Raw genomic sequence first — 14,693 nt, forward strand, 5'->3', positions numbered from 1 at the left:
TATCTTCTCAAAATTACATTACAATTAATGTGGCGTTTTGGTTGTATATGAATGTTATTATAGGTGTCATGGGATATGATTGAATATATTATTCGTAGTCACAGGACACAAAAATATTTTAAGGGCCGTTTCCAGAATCAGACATACTTAATTGTATAACTCTCTCAATCATTGATTAGCAAAGTTATTAGCAAAATTTGTAAGAGTTCTATGATGCCTCTGAATCTCCATCTATAAGTTGTAATAAAATAGCATTGACCCCATGAAGTTGTTGAGGAGATCATGAATTTAGCATGTTTTGTGTATATCTGGGAAATAGTATACCTTAATCAATAATGATAATTATTTTTACTGCCATTACACTGAATCAAAGAAAGTAAGTGAAAAATGATTCACATGTTAGTTCATATTTAGGCCTAACCTGGATTTGGAAGTAAGAGCCTGAATCTATACTAGAACAGCCTCTTTGGCTTCAATTTCCTAATGTGCGATCAGAATTCTGTCTATGTCTAAAAATCAAGCTGTTCACATGTTAGTTCATATTTAGGCCTAACCTGGATTTGGAAGTAAGAGCCTGAATCTATACTAGAACAGCCTCTTTGGCTTCAATTTCCTAATGTGCGATCAGAATTCTGTCTATGTCTAAAAATCAAGCTGCTTTACTCACCTATATGCAACCAGAATCAGAGTCTTAATATTCTATAGGACATTAAAGATGGAACAACCTCATTTCCTCCTCTTCCAACTCTATTATCCTAGATGAGTTGATTTCTCTTTTGAAGATTCTGATTTCTCATGAAAAGATACAGGCATGAAAATAACTTGCAAAGGTATCTTGAAGTTTTTAAAGTATAATTCAATGACATTTCTTGCAATTAATAAAAAGTGGCTATTATTATTTAAAGTTAGTTTAAAAATAATTAGGAGATTGGAGAACTTTTTAAGGATAATATGCTACTTGGAGAAACATGGAAGTGATGATCTTGGGCTATCAAATATCGTTTTCATTATTCCAATACGTTAAAACCGGCTGCTCATTGACAATTCCTAATATAAATTTTGCTGTCTTCTGAACTCATGAATATGTCTTCTGACATATTAATCTAATTATCCTCTGTTGTAATCTTCTCTTTATTTATATTTATAGTCCCATTATCTATTTGTGAACAATCTTTAAAGAAAATGAATTGGGGAAAAACACATCTAAAATAGCTGGACATAGGGTGCCTGGCTAACTCCTTGGGTAGAGCCTGTGACTCTTGATCTCAGGGTCATGAATTCAGGCCCTACATTGGGTGTGGAGCCGACTTAAAATAAATTAATTAAAAAATAAATAAAACACTTGAACATGGTGGAAGAATTGGGAAAGGTGGTCAAAAGGTACAAACTTCCAATTATAAGGTAATGAGTTCTGAGGATTTAAAGCACAACATGATGTCTATAGTTAACGTACTATATTATATGTTTGGAAGTTGCTAAGAAAGTAGATCTTAAAAGTTATCATCACAAGGAAAAAATTGTTAATTATATGTGGTGATGGATGTAGTAATTATTTTGCAGTATATACATATATCAAGCCAATATGTTGTACACCTAAAATTTATATTATGTTTGTATGTCAATTATATCTCAATAAAATGGGGAAAAATAAAACAACTGGGCATGCTTTTCTTGGAAAATATATGGTGGTTATAATAGCATTTGGAGTGAAGTTATGATGAAAAATCTTATTATGATTTATAATCTGGACTATAAACAAATCAACATGATGCATAGAGAAGAAAAATTAAAAGGGAATTAATTTATATATTCCAGAGTAATGTTTTAAAACTCCTAAAGGCAATAGCAAGAGGGCTAAGGGCTTATGCCATATGAAAAACTAAGGTGGCAGGAAACACCTCTCTTTTTCTGGTGTTGGCTTCTCAATCTAACACAAGATATTTAGGACAGCATTTACATTTGATGATCAAATAAGATAAGTATTATAGGCCACATGAATCTGGGTACATAGGAAATAGGGTTCCTATTGAATATGTTGAGCTAGGCCTCATCATATGATTCCAGGTAGATGTAAATAAAGGAACAAAAAAGCAGAAAGAATTGTGCAACAGGATCCCATTAATAAAAAAAAAAATCAATCATTCCATTAAAAACAAAAATAAAAAGAGGGGAGGTAAATTTATCTCTCTTCCCTGGACCACTTATTTAACATAAATTAAACTGTTTAGTTCTTAGAACAATTCCACAAGTTATGTGCTGTTCTTTTCATTTTACTGATGAGAAAACACAGCATTTAAAGAGGTTAAGCAAGTAGTCCAAAATTTACTCATTCATTCAACACTGTTCTAGGTGCTTAGGCAGTAACAATGGACAAAATCAGACACAAATCTCTGCCCTCATTGAGCTTATATTTTAGTGAGGAAAGACATGCAACACATATCAATAAGTTGTATGATATATTAAAAGGCAATAAATACTATGAAAAAGAAAAGGGAAAACAGGTCAAAGGGAATCATAAATCCTTAGTGGGGGGGGGAGTTTGCATTTTTAAATAATATTAGATAAATCTCCTTGAGAGGGTTATGTTTCAGAACCAACTGGAGAAGTCAGGGAGTTGGACATGACTGGTTGGAGGAAGAGCATTGGAGTTTACTGGTGTGAAAAATATGAAATGTTTAAGGTTTAAGGAAGAGCTGGAGCCAACAGCCTTAGGTGGGCCCCAGTGTGGCACCAGCATGTTGAAGCAGCAGCAAGATCAGTGTGGATGAAGCCTAGGAATTAAGAGGAAGGGTGGTTCAAGAAGGCAGTATTTGGAGAGGGTGCATACCAATCGGAACCTTGTAGGGTACTGTGAACACTTGGGTTTAGAAACCAAGTGAAGTGATGAGTCATTGCTGGGTTCTGGGCTGAGGAGTGACATCATCTGACATGTGACATGTTTTGAAGATTTTTGGCTGCTGTGTTGAGAATACCAGTTGATAAGGGAGGCCAATGGTAGAGGCAAGGAGAGCAGCCAGGAAGCTATTACAATAATCCAACTTAGAGATAATGGTGACTCAGTCCATATTTGTTACAGCAAAAATAGTGAGAGACAGTTTCCTCATAGTTTGGATGTTGGGAGGGAGACCAAGAGAGGAATCAAAAACAATTTTTGAGACTTTTTGGCCTGAGCAACTGGAAGAAAGTGGTTGTCATCAAATGAGAAGGCTGAGTGTGGAACCAATTTGGGGGAGAAGAACATTAGTTTCATTTTGGATGTGTTAGGTACAAAACGTTTATTAAATGTTCAAGTTGAGACACTGAGAAGGCAATTGGATCTATGAGTCTAGTGTTCTGGAAAGAAGTCTAGTTTGGAGAAATAAATTTGGGGGTCAACAACAGTGGCACTGAAAGCCATGTAACTGGATGAAATTACTAAGACAGTGAATGGAGACTTAAAAAATAGAGAAAGTAGACTAACTCTTGATAGGATGAGGGAAATAGATTATTTCATGAAATTATCAGGAAGCTTTCCCTTTGGCAATACAAAGCAAGCTATATAAATAGAGGTGATTTGATCATTTTCATAGACTCAAAATTCTGAACTTCACAGATTTATAAATCTGGTAGAGGTCATTTTGGGTCACCAACCGTATTTCCTAAACTTGGGGCAGAAACCAAAAACGAATCTAAACCTATCTAAACAGTTGGGCATGGTTTTCTTATGAATTAACTAATTCTCCAATATTATATCTGTAAGTGGCACAATCAAAAGACAATACTAGGGAAGGTAAGTCAGTCAATTTTAGGTATTTGCAACACATAAGCTCTTCTAAATGGGTTTCTAAGATTTTGTAAGTAAAAGGTAAGTCTATTTTGATATAAGAATCTGAATATCCTATTATTCCAAACTCTTAGTGATACCTTGATTATGAGAAAACCAAGTTTAAGGTTTTCTTTGATTTCTGAACTCCCTTGGTTGCATGAAACCTATTATCCTTCTCTAGAGGATGAAAAATGATTTTCCCTCTACCTTTCTAGGTTCTTGGTTAACCTTTCCTCCCACACCCCAATAAAAGACAGATTAACAGGAGAAAGACAAACAGAAGTTTAATAACGTGTGTACCTCTTGTATGCTTGGGAGACAACCAGGAAAACTGAGTAACTCTCTGAAATGGCCCAAGCCACGATCTTAAAAACCGTCTATTATTAAAGACCAAAGAAGATGTTGGGGGGGCAGGGGGTTGTCAGGGAGGAAGGCTAGTTATGGGAGGTTACCAGGAAAAAACACAGTAACTAAGGGTATGGCTGTTATACAGATTTAAGTCAATAAGGTTTCCTATAGATTTAGATTTAGGCATCCTCCTCTCCCTGGTAGAGAGAAAAAGAGAGGGGGAGGGGGAGAGGGGGAGGGGGAGAGGGAGAGGGGGAGGGGGAGAGGGAGAGGGGGAGGGGGAGAGGGAGAGGGAGAGGGAGAGGGAGAGGGAGAGAGAGAGAGAGAGAGAGAGAGAGAAAGACTCTTACAAATGGAGGCTTCCCTTATAAATATGAACTTTTTTTTTTTTTTTTTTTTTACAAAAGGGTGACTTCTACTCAGTTTTCACTTATGTCTGCTGTTCCTTAAAAATAATCCACTCAAAGTTATCCTTATTCCAAAGAGATATATTTTGGGGTAGCAGATTCTGTTCCTCCCCACTCCCCACTTCCTTACACGGCTCATTCTCCAAAACCTCTATCTTCTTAAACTTATATGATCAACGCAGATCTCCTTTATATACTCGTAAAACCCAAAGTCCTATCCTGATCCAATTTGGAGGCTCCAAATAGGGTAGCTTTTTAAATAAAATAATGATCAAATGCTAACCTTAGCAGAACACCTTGTGAAGCTTATAGAGCATGGTCATATACAGGGAATGTTCCTTTCCTATCATATGATATGGGATGAAGTATTTATTAGGGGATACACCGTCGGTCCAAATGTACAGTGCTTTCTCTCTTTTTTTTTTTTTTTTTTTTTTTTTTGCTTTCTCTTTTTGTAAAGATTTATTTATTTGAGAGAGGGCCCACAGGAGTAGGGGGGGGCGGAGGAGGAGGAGGGAGAATCTCCAGCAGATTCCTCTCTGAGCCTGAAGCCCCACCACCGTGAGGTCAGGGCCTGAGCCAAAATCAGGAGTTGGAAGCTTAGTGCCTGAGCCACCCAGTGCCCCTTAGACGACACTTTCTCAATAAAAAAAAAAAGTTAATTAGCTATACCGTCAAGGGGTAAAGGGAAAGGTTTGTCTATCACCCAAAGGTGCATCGTCAAAGGCGAGGCTCCTAGAAAACCAGAGGAACCAACCAGCGCTTTACCACCAGAAGGCCAAGGTCTTACCTGACTCAAAAAGTGTAACCATCAGACGTTGAGTCTGGTAAATGGGATGTGAATCCCTTAGTACGTTCGAGCTTCACCTTCGGCCACGACCTGCGTAAGATTTAAAGGAGGCGCAGAGGTCGGGGCGTTCCCGCAGGGCTCGAGGGCTTCGCTCCCCCGGGCCGGTCTAAGGTCGCTTAGAAAGGTCGGGCTTTGGGAGCTGCTGGGGGGACTCGGGGGCCGCGTCGGGTGCAGGGGTCCCGGGACGCGCCCGCTGGGCTCGAGGGCATCCGCTGTTCTCGCGGCTCCCGGCGCGGCTGCAGCGCTGGGCCGCAGGGTCCCCCCCGGGCCGCCCCCGCCCCTCCCCCTCCCGCTCCCCGGCCCCCGCCCCCCGCCCCCGCCCCCCGCCCCCCGCTCCCCGGCCCCCAGCTCCCGAGCACGGCGGCGGCGGCGCGTCACGGCGCAGGCTCCGCGGCCCGAGCAGGCGCGTCAGGCGGGCTCGGCGGGGGCGCGGGCGGCGGGGACGCGGCTGCCCCCGCGCTGCGCCCGCCGCACCCCCGGGAGCCGCCGCCGCGTCCTCGCCGGGCGCCGCGGGCGGGGAGCCTCGGGTAAGCGGCGGGGGCTCCGCTCGGCGGGGCGGGGGCGGGGGCGGGGGCGGCGGGGGCGGCCGAGCCGGGCTCTAAGGCAAGTCCCGGTCCGGCGCCCGCCGGTGGAGGCGCGCGGAGCCGGCGCGGGGAGAGGGGCGCGGGGGTGCGGACGGGGGGCGCGGGGATGGGGACGGGGGTGCGGGGACGGGGACGGGGGTGCGGGCCGCGGGGATGCGGACGGGGGTGCAGGGATGCGGGGCGCTGGAGGCGCGGGATGCGGGGATGCGGGGCGCGCAGGGGATGCGGGGATGGAGGGTGCTGGGGGCGCAGGGATGCGGGGCGCTCGGGGGATGCGGGGCGCGGGGGCCGCTCAGGGGATGCGGGGCGCGGGGGGGGCGCAGGCTTTGCGGGGCGGCCCCCGGCGCCGAGCGGTCTGCGAAGCGGCTTGGGCCGGCGGCCGGCGGAGGTGGGAGGCGCCGCGGAGCGCGGGCGGCGGGGCCGGGGCCGGGGCCGGGGCCGGGGCCGGGGCGGGCGGTGGTCCGGGGGGGGGGGGGGGGGGCGGCGAGGCGGGAGCCCGGGGCGCGGGGCCCCCGGGAAGTTGGCCGCGGAGCCGCCGCTGTCGTGCGCGGGGGCCGGCACCGAGCCCTTCGGGTGCAGGAGAAATGGTAGAAAATGAGAATTCCGGGGAGAAAGGGGGATGCGGAATACGCCGGAGACGGAGGAGAAGCAAGAGTCAAGGGCGAGATGGGCGTTAAGTGAACGGGAGGCACCGAGAGGCCCCTCCGTCTGCAGACAACGGTGCTGGAGAAACGGTTTGTGGCCTGGAAAGGAAGGACTGCAGGAGGCTTAGACATTCCGGCTTCACGACACGCTTCAAGTTCTCCCTCTTTTTTTTTTTTTTTTTTTGGATGCGTCTGACCGGCAAGAATATAATTCTCCTTTGAGCATAGAAAATGTTATTAAAATAGGACTAAGAAGATGATTTGGAAGAGTCTGACCATACTTGCTGGGTTGTTTTTTTTTTTTTTTCATGTTATATTACCTAGAATTTGTGATGTCGAAAATCATTTTCAGTAAATATTAGTAACATGAAAGTGGGAAAGGCAACCTTAAATCAATGTGCACCCTTTTGGGGTAAAAGGTAACTTGCAAATTTAATGTGTACAATTAAGAAGAATGAATTTAAAGTGTGAAACTTTTGAAACTAATTTTTTCTTTTATCTCTGTCAGTTCTTTAATAGTTAGAATTGTCTTTCCCATTAGAACAGCTTTATTGCTTTTGAAAAAAATATACATGCAAAATTTAAAAATAAAGAGATATTTAAAAGAAATGAGAAACTAAACGTACAAGAGGACGATGACCATTTTAAGCACCGTGTTAGACATCCTTCCAGGTAGCTTTCTAAACATGCATTGATATACTGTGCAATTCAATGTCAATTTACGATTTTCTGTGACTATAAAATCAGAAATGTTGCATATACCTCCTTGGGATTGTATTTTCTATGGGCCGTTAGTCCGTTATTTAATCCTTACCACTAAACATCACAAATATATATTGAAGGCTAACCACATAGGTTTGAGCAATGAAAATCTCATGTACAAATGCACTCGTCCATTGGATAGTAATGGTCATACGCCTTAGAGTCGTATTATTACTGCTTTTTGTAAACATTTTCTTGTTCTTTCTTGTAGATTGATCTCCTGAGATTTAACTTTCAAGATGAAGTTTTTATTGGCGATAGCCTTTTTTATTTTAATTTCCTTGTGGGTTGAAGAAGCGTATTCTAAAGAGAAGTCTTCCAAGAAAGGAAAGGGGAAAAAGAAGCAGTATCTATGCCCATCGTACGTTCTTCATGTCTTATATTATTATATGGAGAAATGTTACTGCGTTATCGAAGTAAGGTGGTTTATTGAGACACATATCAGCAGAACTTTTCTTATCAGAATATGTACCCACGAGAGAGGTTTTAGAATGTGATAGCTAATTCCTAGTGTTTAAGGTAAAGTTTTATAAAGTTTTGCTCGTCCTCTGGGATTACATGATTTTTATACATTTTCTATAAAATCATAAAAAAAATAACTATTTATTTTTTACCCTACCTGTGCAACTATAATCAGATACTAAAATTCCATGTTTTGAGCAAATACCAGTTCAAAAAGATGGCTTTTTAAAAAAAATTCCTAAGAATGAATATCAGTTTTAAAATTAGTTAGCCAAGGTATGATTTTAGGATGTATTTAGTTTATGTTGATGCATGGAAGAAGAAAATTCACATGATAGGTCAGTTTTTTATTTCAATATTTTTCTGCAAAGGACCTAGATTGGAAAATTAGGATATTTTTCAAGAGCTGTGTCACTAAACTTGAAGTTACCTGTAAAAACAAAATTTAAATCCAAATTGCCCACTCCTTTTGTGGTTTGGACTTTCTTTTTTTTTTTTTTTTTTTTCCAATAGGAAGGGTTAATATTACTGGCAAATAACAACATATCTTTAATAGTACCTAACGGTTAGAGCAATTGAAGAGTATGTCAGTAAATAACTTTCACAAATATGTGTTTTTAGGTAATGAGATAACCTATGCAGTGATCTGGAATAAGAATTCATTTGCTGTTACGGGTCATCTTTTAATTAAGATTTTTTAAATGCCGTATTGGTCACGGGTAACGCTTCAGCATCAATATTACCAAAAGGTAGACTAGAGGATTCTGTAAGAGATAGTAAGGCACATTCTGGGAAGTTTATTTTGTTAAGAAAGGATATAAGAATTGGTATTTTGGAATGGATATTTTTATAAATATATGAGATTAGAAGTCTGGAGACAGAGTCATGATGCATATATAGTCTAGCATTAAATAAAGCTCCCAATTTAGAAGTATCTCCTGGTTTTCAAGTTTATTAGTCCTGCTTGTTTCAGTGCTGCAGAGTCTGATATCAGGGCCAGATTTCTGGGTTTGTAACAGGATGGCCCTGATAATACTGATGTGTCCCTCCTCGGCCACCTGCCAATTGGGTATGAAGTATCTGATGGGGCAGGTTCAGGAATAATCACCATCTGCAGCTTTCACTACTCTTGAGTGTTCAGAGTTTTTGCATCACAACCAGGAGATAAGCGTTTTAGGGAACTGGACATTGTCAGGCCTTACTCCTCCCAAGCGAAAGGACGTATACTCATGTTTTAGATATTTTTATATTAACTTTTTACTTGATGAATGTTGGCATATTGATATAAACTGTTGCATGTGTCTTACAGTCATGGTGATCCTATGTGTAGAGTCAGGCCAACTTCAGCCAGTCAGGTTTCTCTATATGTGAAAGTTGATAGGGCCTTTTTCCTCTGCCTCCTGCCCACCTCCCCTCCCCTATCAAATGTCATCAATCAGAGTTCTGACAATGGTGACAGCAAGCCTTAGGACTACCACATTATCTTTTTTAAAGATTCATTTTATTTATTTATTTTTTTACAGATTTTATTTATTGCTTGATGAGAGACACAGAAAGAGAGGCAGAGACATAGGTAGAGGGAGAAGCAGACTCCCTGTGGAGAGCCTGACCGGACTCAATCTCAGGACCCTGGGATCGCGACTTGAGCCAAAGGCAGATGCTCAACCACTGAGCTACCCAGGTGTCCCTTAAGATTTATTTTATTTATTTTAGAGAAGGGTAGGGGCAGAGGAAGAGAGTCTTCAAGCAGACTACCCCGCTGAACATGGAGCCCAACATGGGCTCGATCTCACAACCTGTAAGAGCACCACCTGAACCAAAACAAAGAGTCGGATGCTTGATTGACTGAGCCATCCGGGCGCCCTTAACTACAGACTATCTTACAAGAGTTCTTTAGAAGACATTTTGTCCCTTTTAAGAATTACACTATTGTCTTACATATAAACTGGTTATATCCTTACAGTATCTATAGTTATTAAAGACAAATTTTTAAAGTTGTTTCTAGTAGGTTAAGAGTGAAACATTTAGGTTCTCTTTTGGTGAATATGGAAATCATCAAATAGAAGACCCAATATACACTTGGTAAGCCCATATCACAGTATTTTAGGCATGCTGTATAATTAATTGAAACTTTATTTTTGAAAAATTTTACCATGAAATTTAAAAGTATAATTTTATTTTATTTTATTATAATTATGAGACTAAAAGATAAAACTTTATTAACAGTTGCCATGGTGATGCTGCCAAAAATCTGAGGTATTAAAAAGTAGATGTGCCTTGGAGAATAAGATCTTTTTTTTTTTTAAGATTTTATTTATTATTCATGAGAGACCCAGAGAGAGAGAGAGAGAGGCAGAGAGAGAGAGAAGCAGGCTCCCCGCAGAGAGCCCGATGTGGGACTCAATCCTGGGATTCCAGGATCATGTCCTGAGCCAAAGGCAGGTGCTAAACTGCTGAGCCACCCAGGGATCCCCAGAGAATAAGATCTATACATTTTTTTGTTTGAGCATTTTATTAAGAATTTTGATTTATTATCACTGATGATGAACTTCAGAAGACTAGAATTTTCTGTTTGGATACATTATATTAAATTTTGTTGAACATCCAGATTAAGAATCTTAGCTATAATAATGTGCTGTAAAAGAACATGCAAATCATTTGTATATTAAAGCATGATCCAGTTAGCTTATCTCATATAAATCGATAAAGTATAAAACATTTTGACTAAGAGGAATATTTGAGATTATGAAAGTTAGGCAGATACCACCATAATGCCCTTTAATATAGCGATCTCTTGCTCAGTGATTTTTAAAATTTATTTAGACTTTTTTTTTTTTAATAGAGTTGCTGAAACAGTGGGGTTGTATACACGTATGCAGTTAATGTGTGAGTATAGCAAACGTTTCCCCTTCTACTGTTGTAACAATATCCTCTCCCCCAACCAAGACTATAAATAAGAAGAAAAAGGTTTTAAAGTGTAGAGGAAATAAAAGGCTTGGGGTCCTTAACATTGTGGGGTTTAATCTTGAGGCTGAGCTTGAATTGTATCATAAACTTTTCCTGGCTCTTTTCCTACTTTTTCTTTAACTCACATTGTTTTGAGATGCTATCACATAAATTTATGCTATTGTTTTCTGATGTATAAGTGAAACACTGGTACCACATTGACAAGCAATCTGATAAATTTCCTTTCAAAAACTTCAGAAATTTAATAATTATTAAAATATAAGAAATAAACTGTAAATGAGAAAATGTTTTTGATTAGGTGCTTGGATACAATGTTTTATCATACAGCTTGAATTTCACTTCAGCCTTCATCTGTTGGTCTCTCCTCTGACTATATAGTCTGCCTGAGAGATTCTGTCCAAACCTATGCTGTAATTACCATCTATTCACTATTAAGTCTCTATGTCCATCCCAAGGTTCTTTGAAGAATGGCATATCCATTCATCCAGTGTTTCGGGCTGGCTACCCTATTTTGATCTCAAACTCAATGTAAAATGATAAAACCTGAATTCAGAAATCCTCTCTACCTCTCCTGATACAGTGTTCCCTTCTCCAGCAAATGGTACCGCTACCTCTTTAGACCTTCTCTTTCTACAGTAGCATCTAAAATTCATTAGGGTCCAAGACTTGGCGGTTCAGAGTCTTTCTCATCTCTGGAATATGTCCTTCATTTTCACTCCCCTGTGGGCACTGCTTTAATTACTCCTCTCCACACATTTTGGTGAACACTTTATGAGTCATCCTGCTTCTTTCTTGTCTTCCTGCATCAATCATGTTGGACATTGCCCCTAGAGTATGTTTTCTAAATCTTCAATCTAGGCAGGTAGTTCCCATGCTTAGAGCTCTTGAAGGGCCTCCCTAGCTTTCTGTGGCTCCACAGACAAGACTCTTGCTGAACTAGCCTCTGGCTCATTTCTTGGCTCCACACACAAAGCTCTTGCTGAGCTGGCCCTCTGACCCCTCCAGCAGTATCTTTCTATCCCAGCCCCCCTCCCAACCCAACACGTGTGAGTCAGGTTTTGTACACACTTGACCTTTCACATTGCCTTTCTCTGAAATGCCAATGCTTTCCTTTTATCTTTTCTTTTCTTTCTTTCTTTTTTTTTTTTTTTTTTTTTTTTTTTGCTTTCCTTTTTTCTTTAGTTAACTCCTGCCTCAGTGGTTTTGCCCAAATCCCTGGCTATAAATAGCATCTTTCACTGTTCTACAAGTGGAAGGTTTTTATAGGAAGGAGAGTGTGGCAACAAGCTATCAGCAAAAGAAAGGATTGCTTCAGGCAAGTCTACCTTCCCTTAAGGAGAAGGGCAGGAGATTTTATTAGGTAGATTACCTCATCTTTTGGAGGATGGAGAGGGCACATGTGACAGATTCCTCATTGATGCTGATCAGAAAATTCCTGACTAACCAGTTAAGACTATGTCTTTAGGGTAGGTGGAAATGCAGTTGGGTTAGGCATTAGGTCCGTTTTGGTGACTTGGCTTAAGTGACACCATTTTGGGCAGTGATTTTCTTTTTAACACCCCTAAGTCTGTATGTCTGGCCCAGACCTCTGAGGAGCGCCACACCCATATAACCAAATTTTAATCTGACTGTCCCATAATGACCTCACACTCAAACCTTGCTGTCTCCTTTGAGAAAACTTTCCTAATCTGATCATTTGACTTAGATAATTGCACTCTGTGCCTTCATAGTTCCCTGATTGCCTATCATGTTCATAATACTGTATAGTAATCATCAATTGTAACTGTCTGCTTTCCCCCCCCACTAGATTGTAAGCTCCTTGGGAGCAGTGTCTTACTGACTCAATCACCAGAGATCAATTGAGTGCCTGAAAGGAAGTATCCATACAATAAAAATTTGTTTAATGAGTGAATAAAAACCTAAAGATATTTGGCTTTTGCTAAGGTACTTGATTTTTGTTAGGTACTTGAAAATAACTTATATAGTCCCTGTGGGCCATATTCAGAAATATGGTCTCAAAATAGGGGCAACGAGATGAGTTAACACCTGGGTAATTAGTGGAACATCTCTAGCTTAGTTGGTTTCCTGGCAAAATTTTGGCCTTATCATCTTTAACATTTTACCAATGACTAAAATAAGAGTGTACAGAGGAAACACCCAAACTGGGGATCATGTGATTTGGGGACATAGAATGAGTATCTGAGCTAGAACTAGGATCTACTATGATCTTGAAGGGTTGGAGTAATGGGCTAAATATAAAAAAGATAAATGGAAGTATAAATTGGGCTTTTGTCCAGAAATCATCTGTGCAAGTATAGGATGGGAAAACTTGGTATGGTAGAGAACATTTGGGAAAAAATTTAAGTAATTAATGATTTATAAAATATGTATATGTATAGTATGTATATATGTATTATATGTATATAATACAAATGATACAAATGAGTATAGCTACTTAAAGAAACCAGGATTGTTTTTTTTGAAAGTTTTATTTATTTATTCATGAGAGGCATAGAGAGAGAGAGAGGCAGAGACACAGGCAGAGGGAGAAGCAGACTCCGATTGGGACTCGATCCCAGGACCTCAAGATCACGCCCTGAGCTGAAGGCAGACACTCAACCACTGAGCCACCCAGGCGCCCCAAGAAACTAGTATTTTTATTTTGCCAATTTTATGTTAAGTGTATTTTCTTAATAGAATGATATTTAAAGCAAGACTTACAGAGATTTCTGCATTGTGCTAGTCAGTATTTTCAGGGGAGAGAAAAACGATTCACATCATTAAAATCATGTCATATTAGGGAGATTAAAAAAAACTGAGATACTGAGAAGTTGTTTTGAAATGATTGAAAAACTATGACATAGATGAGAAAGTAGACTTTGCTGCTTGGCACCAATAGTGAAAACCAGGATTAATGAGTAGAAGCTATGGGTGGTATATTTTTAGCTCTCAGGAAGAACTTTCTGGTAAGAGTTCTGCCTAAATATAATTGCCTGGGAAGGGAGTTAGTGGAGTCCCATGTAACTGGAGGCACTTGGCATGAGGGGTATTATTTGACAGATACATTTTATAGAAAGTTTGAACATTGGATAGGTGGTTAGACTAGATGGTGATATCTAAGGTCATTTCAGTTTGCCAGATTTTTAAGAATCTTTGATTCTAATGTATTCTATTTTATTACAGTCTTACTATTGATCCATAGAAGAGAAAGAATAATTTGAAAATTTTATCCCAATACAGATTTAAGCCGATCTGCCTTGATTTTTGGTGCATTGTCTTGGAAAGCTCTACCACATTAAATAAACATAGCTTGGTCTGTCGTTAATAAGAAGGATTTAAAAAACTTCAGTGATAGAGTTTCTTCTTGGAATTTCCTGCACGATCATATTTTATTGTTTTATTTTATTTTTTTGAACGATCATATTCTAAAAGTATCTCTTTCAAACCCAGAAAGTCTTCCTCTTTTCTGACCTAAACCGATAGGAAGAAATATGTCTCAAATAGTGACTGGTGGATGGCAGATATTAGTGATCTAATGAATGGCTGCCATAACTTGTAAGAATGCATAGGTTTATGGGCTTGTATTTATAGGTGTTTTACATATGAAAGCAGAACATTTTAAAATATATGTTCAGAACTTTTGATTGAATAAACCAAAACACAATGATCTCAACAACAACAAAACGTTACTTGTCATTTCGATATGTGCTCCCAGCAGACATAATTACACTTTTAAATACTGAATTTAAGGGTGCCTGGGTAGCTCAGTCTATTAAATGTCCAACTTTTGATTTCAGCTCATGTCGTTGTCTCAAAGTTACGAGATCCAGCCCCACTTCAGGCTCTGCACTCCATGGGAAGTCT

At 40.3% G+C, this 14,693-nt stretch overlaps 1 protein-coding gene and 1 long non-coding RNA gene across 6 annotated transcripts in view; one reads left to right on the forward strand and one right to left on the reverse strand.

Annotated features, from left to right (window-relative positions):
- The window catches only part of LOC106559756, a 38,450-nt gene extending 32,790 nt beyond the window's left edge, over window positions 1-5,660 (reverse strand). For all 3 annotated transcript variants that reach the window (XR_005370920.1, XR_005370919.1, XR_005370921.1), the window contains exon 1: window positions 5,351-5,660. This is a non-coding gene — a long non-coding RNA (uncharacterized LOC106559756). The remainder of the gene's footprint in view (window positions 1-5,350) is intronic.
- Window positions 5,661-5,874: 214 nt separating this feature from the next.
- GLRB (glycine receptor beta) overlaps window positions 5,875-14,693 on the forward strand; it is a 92,032-nt gene continuing 83,213 nt past the window's right edge. Inside the window, exons 1-2 of one of the 3 annotated variants that reach the window (XM_038559091.1) lie at window positions 5,875-5,937; window positions 7,612-7,761. In XM_038559091.1, coding sequence (XP_038415019.1) covers window positions 7,640-7,761 — 122 coding nt within the window. In that variant the 5' untranslated portion in view covers window positions 5,875-5,937; window positions 7,612-7,639. Of the gene's footprint in view, window positions 5,938-7,611; window positions 7,817-10,704; window positions 10,749-14,693 lie in introns of those variants that run through there. The other 2 variants (XM_038559093.1, XM_038559092.1) reach the window with 2 other exon arrangements.

This window comes from Canis lupus, chromosome 15 (assembly GCF_011100685.1).
Source record: "Canis lupus familiaris isolate Mischka breed German Shepherd chromosome 15, alternate assembly UU_Cfam_GSD_1.0, whole genome shotgun sequence".
NCBI lineage: Eukaryota > Metazoa > Chordata > Mammalia > Carnivora > Canidae > Canis > Canis lupus.